Here is a 9,724-nt window from a genome sequence, read left to right on the forward strand (position 1 = left end):
GAAAATTCTTCATTTTCCAAACTCCCTCAAACTCTAAGCTCTCTTGGGCAATTTTCTAAAGAAAAGTTCTTCTCCAAATCAATTGTAAGCCAATTCTAACTCATTTTCTTTAATCTATAACATCTTTTCACATGATTTCAACTCAAAATCAAGGGTTTTCATGGGGGAAATTGGATGTTTTAGGTAGAACTTAGGATTTTAAAATTTTGGGGATTTGGACCTCGATTTGGGGTCCGATTTCAAAACAATTTATATATTTGAGTTCGTGGGGGAATGGGTAATCGGGTATTGGTTCGAACCTCGGGTTTTGACCATGTGGGCCCCAGGTCAATTTTTGACTTTTTGGGGAAATCTTTAGAAAACTTATTGTCATGAATTAGAATTAATTCATTTAGCATTTATTGATATCGTTAAGTAAATTGTGGCTAGATACAAACGAATTGGTGGTGGAAACCAGAGGTAAAGCGATAGTTGAGGCTTGAATTGTGTTCGTGGAATTGAGGTAAGTGTTTGGTCTAACCTTAGCTTGAGGGATTAGGAGTTATGTCTTATTTGCTATGTGTTAATTGTTGAGTACGACGTATAGGCATGGTGACGAGTATCTATACGTTGGTGTCAAGCATGCCCGTGAGTCTTATACTATGATTTATGTGACTCCATTTCGTATTGTTCATACTTTATATGATGATTTCTATTGTTGAACAAGGCTTGTGGAAGTATTGTTGGTAATTGAACATTATAGAGCGTTGGCTCAAGTTGAGAATTGAGTCGTGAAGTAAATGTGGAAAAGAGAAGAGGTTTATGATATTGTCGAACTTGTCGAGATGTTATTGCTTTTGATATTATCTCCCTTGCCGGGAAGTTATTACTCATGATATTATTTCCCTTGCCGGGATATCGTTGTTATGCTATTGTTCCCTTGTCGGGATTTTATTGTGATATTATTGATTCCCTTTCCCAAATTGCTTTGTGATTGTTGCTTGGGTGAGGAAGAGTGTAAAGCAAGAAGGGTGATGTCGTGCATGATTTTGAGAGTGTTAATGCACGAAGGGTCATGTCGTGCCAATATTGTGAGGTAAAAGCCTGAAGAGTGATGTTGTGCCGCATGATATGCAACAATATCCTTCTTCATATTCGATGTGGCTCGATGTTTGAATTGTCAGCAGGTAAAATACGAACATCAGAGACCTAGTGGTTTGTTTCAGAAGATCGAGATTCCTATGTATAAGTGGGAGCGGATCACCATGGATTTCATTTTTAGACTCCCACAGACTCGGAGGAAGTTCGACGTAGTATGGGTTATTGTTGATAGGCTGACCAAGTTAGGGCATTTCATTCCGGTGGAAGTCTCTTATTCTTCTGAGCGGTTGGTAGAGATCTATATCTGGGAGATTGTTCATCTTCATGGTGTGCCCGTGTCTATCATTTCTGACCGAGGTACGCAGTTAGCCTCACATTTCAAGAGGGCTGTTCAGCGAGAGTTGGGCACATGGGTCAAGTTGAGCACAACATGTCTTCCTCAGACAGACGGGCAGTCCGATCGTACTATTCAGATTTTGGAGGATATGCCCCGAGCTTGTGTTATGGACTTTGGAGGTTCGTGGGATCAGTTCTTGCCTTTAGCAGAGTTTGCCTACAACAACAGCTATCAGCCGAACATCTAGATGGCTCCCTATGAGACTTTATATGGTAGGCGGTGTCGGTCGCCGGTTGGATGGTTTGAGCCGGGAGAGGCTCGGTTGTTGGGTTCGGATCTAGTACATGATGCCTTGGACAAGGTCGAGATCATTTAGGATAGGATTTGTACAGCTTAGTCCGGGCAAAATTGATATGCCGACCATAAGGTTTATGATGTGGCATTCATGGTCTGCGAGCGGGTTTTGCTTCGGGTGTCACCTATGAAGGGCGTGATGAGATTTGGAAAGAAGGGCAAGCTAAGCCCTAGATTCAATGGTCCTTTTGAGATTATTGATCGAGTGGGAGAGGTGGCTTACAGACTTGCGTTGCTCCCGAGTTTATCAGTCATGCATCTAGTGTTTCATATGTCTATGTTTCGGAAGTCTCACGGCGATCCATCTCACGTGTTAGACTTCAGCACTGTCCAGTTGGACAAAGACTTATCCTATGAGGAGGAGCCGGTAGCTATTCTAGACCGGCAATTTCGTCGGTTGAGATCGAAGAGTTTTCCTTCTGTTCGTATTTAGTGGAGAGGTCAGCCTATTGAGGTAGCGACCTAGGAGTCCGAGTCCGATATGCGGAGCCTATATCCTAATCTTTTCTCCGACTCAGGTACTTTTCTTATGTCCGTTTGAGGACGAACGGTTGTTTTAGAGGTGGAGAATGTAATGACCCAAAAGGTCATTACTTGTTTTGAAAGTAAATTCAGTGTTCCGAGGCCTTAAAATCCTCTTTTTGTCTCTCCTCGATTTGTGTATGCAGTCCGGGCGCGTTCTAGAAAGCTTTTATGTGAAAACTAAATAAAATTAGGAAATTGGCTTTGAAAATTGAATAAAGTTGACTTGGGTCAACATTCTTGGTTAATAGACACGGACCCGTGATCCGACGGTCTCGTAGGGTCCGTAGTAAAATTTGGGACTTGGGCATATGCCCGAAATCGAATTCTGAGGTCCTAAGCCCGGGAAATTTTTTTAGAGAAAATTGTTTTTTGGAAAATATAAAGGTTGTATAAGTGAATTGATGCATTTTTCTTGATGGTATTGGACCCGTATCTTGGTTCCGGGGCCCGGTACAAGTTTGAAATAATAATTAAGTTGAATCTGTGAAGTTGTCGGAGTCCGTTTAATATAAATCAGACCTTTATTTGAAATATAAGAAATTTTGATGTTCTTGAGTGATTTCATGAATTTGAGGTTTAATTCATAGATATTGATGTTATTTTGATGATTTGATCGTACAAGCAAGTCCGTATGATGTTTTTGGACTTGTGTGCATATTTGGTTTGAAGCCCCAAGGGCTCGGGAGAGTTTTGGATAGGCCGTGAAGTAAAATTTGACTTAGGAAAACTGTTGTGGTGTTGCAGGTTTGCAGGCTTCGCAATTGCGAAGATTGGCTTGCATTTGTGAAGAAACATCGCAATTGCAATGATGGGCTGGGGCAGGGAACCTTCGCATTTGCGAGGCTTATGTCGCAAATGCGACCTTAGCAAGCACCGCAATTGCGAATAATTGTTCGCATTTGCGAAGAAAGCAGAGGCAGGCCTTCCTTCGCAATTGCGAAGCTTTGGCCGCAATTGCGAGTTCGCATTTGCGAACAAGACATCGCAAATACGATATCTGCACCTGTGCAAATTATAACTTAGCCGAAAATTCTTCATATTTCAAACTCCCTCAAACCCTAAGCTCTCTTGGGCGATTTTCTAAAGAAACGTTCTTCTCCAAATCGATTGTAAGCCAATTCTAACTCATTTTCTTTAATCTATAACATCTTTTCACATGATTTCAACTCAAAATCAAAGGTTTTCATGGGGGAAATTGGGTGTTTTGGGTAGAACTTAGGATTTTCAAATTTTGGAGATTTGGACATCGATTTGGGGTCCGATTTCAAAAACAATTATATTTGAGTTCGTGGGGGAATGGGTAATCAGGTTTTGGTTTGAACCTCGGGTTTTGACCATGGTGGCCCGATGTCAATTTTTGACTTTTTGGGGAAATCTTTAGAAAACTTATTGTCATGCATTCGAATTAATTCATTTAGCATTTATTGATATCGTTAAGTAAATTGTGGATAGATACAAGCGAATTGGTGGTGGAAACAAGAGGTAAAGCGATAGTTGAGGCTTGAATTATGTTCGTGGCATTGAGGTAAATGTTTGGTCTAACCTTAGCTTGTGGGATTAGGAGTTGTGTCTTATTTGCTATGTATTAATTATTGAGTACGACGTATAGGCATGGTGACGAGTATCTATACGTTGGTGTCAAGCATGACCATAAGTCTTATACTATGATTTATGTGACTCCATTTCGTATTGTTCATGCGTTATATGATGATTTCTATTGTTGAACAAGGCTTGTGGAAATATTGTTGGTAATTGAACATTGTAGAGTGTTGGCTCAAGTTGAGAATTGGGTTTTGAAGTAAATGTGGAAAAGAGAAGAGGTTTAAGATATTGTCGACCTTGTCGGGATGTTATTGCTTTTGATATTATCTCCCTTGCCGGGATGTTATTACTCATGATATTGTTTCCCTTGCCGGGGTATCGTTGTTATGCTATTGTTCCCTTGTCGGAATTTTATTGTGATATTATTGATTCTCTTGCCCAAATTGCTTTGTGATTGTTTCTTGGGTGAGGAAGAGTGTAAAGCACGAAGGGTGATGTCGTGCATGATTTTGAGAGTATTATTGCATGAAGGGTCATGTCGTGCCAATATAGTGAGGTAAAAGCACGAAGAGTGATGATGTGCCGCACGATATGCAACAATATCCTTCTTCATACTCGATGTGGCTCGATGTTTGAATTGTCAGCAGGTAAAGTATGAGCATCAGAGACCTAATGGTTTGTTTCAGAAAATCGAGATTCCTGAGTGGAAGTGGGAGCGGATCACCATGGATTTCATTGTTGGACTCCCACAGAATCGGAGGAAGTTCGACGCAGTGTGGGTTATTGTTGATAGGCTTACCAAGTCATGGCATTTCATTTCGGTGGCAGTTTCCTATTCTTCTGAGCGGTTGGCAGAGATTTATATCCGGGAGATTGTTCATCTTCATGGTGTGCCTGTGTCTATCATTTCTGACCGAGGTACGCAGTTTACCTCACGTTTCTAGAGGGCAGTTCAGCGAGAGTTGGGCACACGGGTCAAGTTGAGCACAACATGTTATCCTCAGACGGACGGACAATCCGAGCATACTATTCAGATTTTGGAGGATATGCTCCGAACTTATGTTATGGACTTTGGAGGTTCGTGGGATCAATTCTTGCCTTTAGTAGAGTTTACCTACAACAACAGCTATCAGTCGAACATCTAGATGGCTCCCTATGAGGCTTTATATAGTAGGCGGTGTCGGTCGCCAGTTGGATGGTTTGAGTCAGGAGAGGCTCGGTTGTTGGGTACGGATCTAGTACAGGATGCCTTGGACAAGGTCAATCATTCAAGATAGGATTCGTACAGCTTAGTCCAGGCAAAATTGTTATGTCGACCGTAAGGTTTGTGATGTGTCATTCATGGTTGGCGAGCGGGTAATGCTTCGGGTGTCACCTATGAAGGGCGTGATGAGATTTGGAAAGAAGGAAAAGCTAATCACTAGATTCAATGGTCCTTTTAAGATTCTTGATTGAGTGGGGGAGGTGGCTTACAGGCTCGCGTTGATGCCGAGTTTATCAGTCATACATCCAGTGTTTCATATGTCTATGCTCCGGAAGTATCACGGCGATCCATCCCACGTGTTAGACTTCAGCACTGTCCCGTTGGACAAAGACTTGTCCTATGATGAGGAGCCTGTAGCTATTTTAGACCGACAATTTTGTCGGTTGAGATCGAAGAGTTTTCCTTCTGTTTGTATTCAGTGGAGAGGTCAGCCTATTGAGGCAGCGACCTGGGAGTCCGAGTCTGATATATAGAGCTGATATCCTCATCTTTTCCCGACTCAAGTACTTTTCTTATGTCCGTTTAAGGACAAACGGTTGTTTTAGAGGTGGAGAATGTAATGACCCAAAAGGTCATCACTTGTTTTGAAAGTAAATTCAGTGTTCCGAGGCCTTAAAACCCTCTTTTTGTCTCACCTCGATTTGTGTGCACAGTCCGGGCACGTTTCCAGAAAGCTTTTATGTGAAAACTAAGTAAAATAAGGAAATTGGCTTTTAAAATTAAATAAAGTTGACTTGGGTCAACATTCTTGGTTAATAGACCCGGACCCATGATCCGACGGTCTCGTAGGGTCCGTAGTAAAATTTAGGATTTGGGCATATGCCCGAAATCAAATTCCGAGGTCCCAAGCCCGAGAAATGAATTTTTAAAGAAAATTATTTTATGGAAAATATAAAGGTTGTAGAAGTGAATTGATGCATTTTTCTTGATGGTATCAGACCCGTATCTTGGTTCTGTGGCCCGGTACAAGTTTAAAATAATAATTAAGTTGAATCTGTGAAGTTTGGTAAGAATCGGAGTCCGTTTAGTATAAATCAGACCTTTATTTGAAAAATAAGAAATTTTGATGTTCTTGAGTGATTTCATGAATTTGAGGTTTAATTCATAGATATTGATGTTATTTTGATGATTTGATTGCACAAGCAAGTCCGTATGATGTTTTTGGACTTGCATGCATGTTTGGTTTGAAGCCCCGAGGGCTCGGGAGAGTTTTGGATAGGCCGCAAAGTGAAATTTGACTTAGAAAAACTGTTGTGGTGTTGTAGGTCTGCAGGCTTCGCAATCGCGAAGACTGGCTCGCAAATGCGAGCTCGCATTTGCGAAAAAACATCGCAATTGCGATGATGGGCTGGGGCAGGGAACCTTCGCATTTGCGAGGCTTATGTCGCAAATGCGACCTTAGCAGGCACCACAATTGCGAACAATTGTTCGCATTTGCGAAGAAAGCAGAGGCTGGCCTTCCTTCGCAATTACGAAGCTTTGGCCGCAATTGCGAGTTCGCATTTGCGAACTGGATATCGCAATTGCGAGTTCGCATTTGCGAACTGGATATCGCAAATGCGATATCTGCGCCTGTGCCAATTATAACTTAGCCGAAAATTCTTTATTTTTCAAACTCCCTCAAACCCTAAGCTCTCTTGGGCGATTTTCTAAAGAAAAGTTCTTCTCCAAATCGACTGTAAGCCAATTCTAACTCATTTTCTTTAATCTATGTCATCTTTTCACATGATTTCAACTCAAAATCAAGGGTTTTCATGGGGGAAATTGGGTGTTTTGGATATAACTTAGGATTTTCAAATTTTGGGGATTTGGACCTCGATTTGGGGTCCGATTTCATAACAAATTATATATTTGAGTTCGTGGGGGAATGGGTAATCAGGTTTTGGTTCGAACCTCGGGTTTTGACCATGTGGGCTCGAGGTCAATTTTTGACTTTTTGGGGAAATTTTTAGAAATCTTATTGTCATGCATTAGAATTAATTCATTTAGCATTTATTGATATCGTTAAGTAAATTATGGATAGATACAAGCGAATTGGTGGTGGAAACAAGAGGTAAAGCGATAGTTGAGGCTTGAATTATGTTCGTGGCATTGAGGTAAATGTTTGGTCTAACCTTAGCTTGAGGGATTAGGAGTTGTGACTTATTTTCTATGTGTTAATTGTTGAGTACGACGTATATGCATGGTGACGAGTATCTATATGTTGGTGTCAAGCATGCCCATAAGTCTTATACTATGATTTATGTGACTCCATTTCGTATTGTTCATTCTTTATATGATGATTTCTATTGTTAAACAAGGTCTGTGGAAGTATTGTTAGTAACTGAACATTGTAGAGCATTGGCTCAAGTTGAGAATTGAGTTGTGAAATAAATGTGGAAAAGAGAAGATGCTTATGATATTGTCTCCCTTGCCGGGATGTTATTGCTTTTGATATTATCTCCCTTGCCGGGATGTTATTACTCATGATATTATTTCTTTTGCGAGGATATCATTGTTATGCTATTGTTCCCTTGCCGGGATTTTATTTTGATATTATTGATTCCCTTGCCCAAATTAATTTGTGATTGTTGCTTGGGTGAGGAAGAGTGTAAAGCACGAAGGGTGATGTCGTGCATGATTTTGAGAGTGTTAATGCACGAGGGTCATTTCGTGCCAATATTGTGATGTAAAAGCACGAAGGGTGATGTCGTGCCGCACAATGTACAATGTCGTGCCATAATAGGAGTGATAATTCACGAAGGATAATTCCGTGCCATGATTATGTGAGGTAAAAGCACGAAGGGTGATGTCGTGCCGATTATATTGATTCTTATGGTGAGTACGAGAGTAAAAGCACGAAGGGTGATGTCGTGCACTTGTCTTTGATTTCCGATTCTTGCTGATAGTTGAATTATGGTGTTCTTTACATTTATCTGTTGGTTTTTTGTTGTTACTTGTTGTTCCCCGTAGCATGTTCCCCCCTCCTATCTTTAACTGTAAATTTTTGCCTTTATTTCCCGCTTTATATGATTTAACTACACAAGTTTATTTAGTAGTCTTATCCTAGCCTTGTCATTACTTTGCCGAGGTTAGGCTAGGTACTTACCAGCATATGGGGTCGGTTGTGCTAATACTACACTCTGCACTGTGTGCAGATCCCAGTGCTGTAGCTTTTGGACCCCAGTGAGGTTGCTGCCTTCTGTCCATCAGGCGACCCGAGGTAGTCCTGCAGGCGTCCGCAGGCCTTGGCGTCTCCTTCTATCTTTCCATACTGTTTCTTTTATGTATTTCAGAAACAACTTTGTATTTATCTTTCGGACCCCTATTTGTAGTATTCCTAGACAGTCTATGAGATTGTGACACCAGTTTCAGGTACCTTATGTATATGAAATTGTATTAGTATTATTTTAAGTTGTTACATATAATTCTTCCGCTTTATTGTTTCCGCTGTGTATATAATGTTATTTCACAACTATTAATGGGTTAAAAAATGGAAAGGTGAAATAATTTGAATAATCGGCTTGCCTAGCTTTCACTAGTAGGCGTCACCACGACTCACGAGGGTAGGAAAATTCAGGTCGTGACAAGATGGTTGATGATAAGCCAATCATGGAACAGGTTCACAAGTATGAGAACTTGACTGCTAATGTTTTGAACGAGGGCATGGAGATGTGTGAGATTCTTCAAGATAATGTTCTGCTTGAAAAGTTTCCACCTTCCTGGAGTGATTACAAGAATCAACTGAAACACAAAAAGAAAAACTTAACTCTGCAAGAACTGATCAGTCACATGAGGACTGAGGAAGCAAACCGTCTCAAAGATGAGGAGTTTGAACTACTTAAGGATAAGATAAAATCTCTCTCTCTTAATTCTTCTAAAGCTAATCTTGTGGAATCTTCTTATACTTTTGTGAAAGATAGGTTTAAAGGAAAGCAGAAGAAAGGCCAGAAGAAAAGATATGTGAAGAAGCAGAATTACTTCAATAAGCCAGAGGGCCATATTCAAAAGTCGAAAGGACCTTGCTATTTCTGCAGCAAAATTGGTCACAAGGCTTTTCAATGCAACTAAAGACAAGGACAAAGCTCAAAGATTGGAGGAAAGGCTCAAGTTCAAGCTAACCTTACTGAGGGTGGTGATGTCATTGCTGCTGTGGTTGTTGAGGCGAACATGGTGGTTAACAAGACTGACTGGATACTGGACACAGGCGCTTCAAGGCACATTTGCACCAACAAGGAGCTATTTCACGACTTTGAGAAATCTGTTGATGGCTAGTGTGTCTACATGCGTAACTCCACTACAACTGGAATTATGGGTAAAGGAAAAATTCTCCTTCAGTTAACTTTTGGAAAAACCTTAGCCTTGAACAATGTTCTATATGTACCCTCCCTTCGTAGAACTTAGTTTCTGGTGTGCTTCTCAATAAAGCATGTCTTAAACCTGTTTTGAATCTGATAAAGTTGTTATTTCTTGTGGAGGAGACTTTGTTAGGAAGGGTTACCTTACTGGGAGTTTATTTGTACTGAACATCGCTCAAGAGATTACTAATAATATTAGTACTTTCAATTCTGCTTATATTGCTAAGCCTATTGATTTGTGACATGATAGACTAGGTCATGTTAATACTACTTCTATTAAAAGAC

The 9,724-nt window shown here is 40.6% G+C and overlaps 1 protein-coding gene across 1 annotated transcript; it reads left to right on the forward strand.

Annotated features, from left to right (window-relative positions):
* The first annotated feature begins 8,672 nt into the window (after window positions 1-8,672).
* Window positions 8,673-9,356, forward strand: LOC138879064 (uncharacterized). The gene is made up of 2 exons (XM_070158638.1): window positions 8,673-9,091; window positions 9,155-9,356. Exons 1-2 carry the CDS (start codon window positions 8,673-8,675, stop codon window positions 9,354-9,356), a joined length of 621 nt encoding a protein of 206 aa, XP_070014739.1.
* The last annotated feature ends 368 nt before the right edge of the window (window positions 9,357-9,724 follow it).

This window comes from Nicotiana sylvestris, chromosome 10, assembly GCF_000393655.2.
Source record: "Nicotiana sylvestris chromosome 10, ASM39365v2, whole genome shotgun sequence".
Lineage (NCBI taxonomy): Eukaryota > Viridiplantae > Streptophyta > Magnoliopsida > Solanales > Solanaceae > Nicotiana > Nicotiana sylvestris.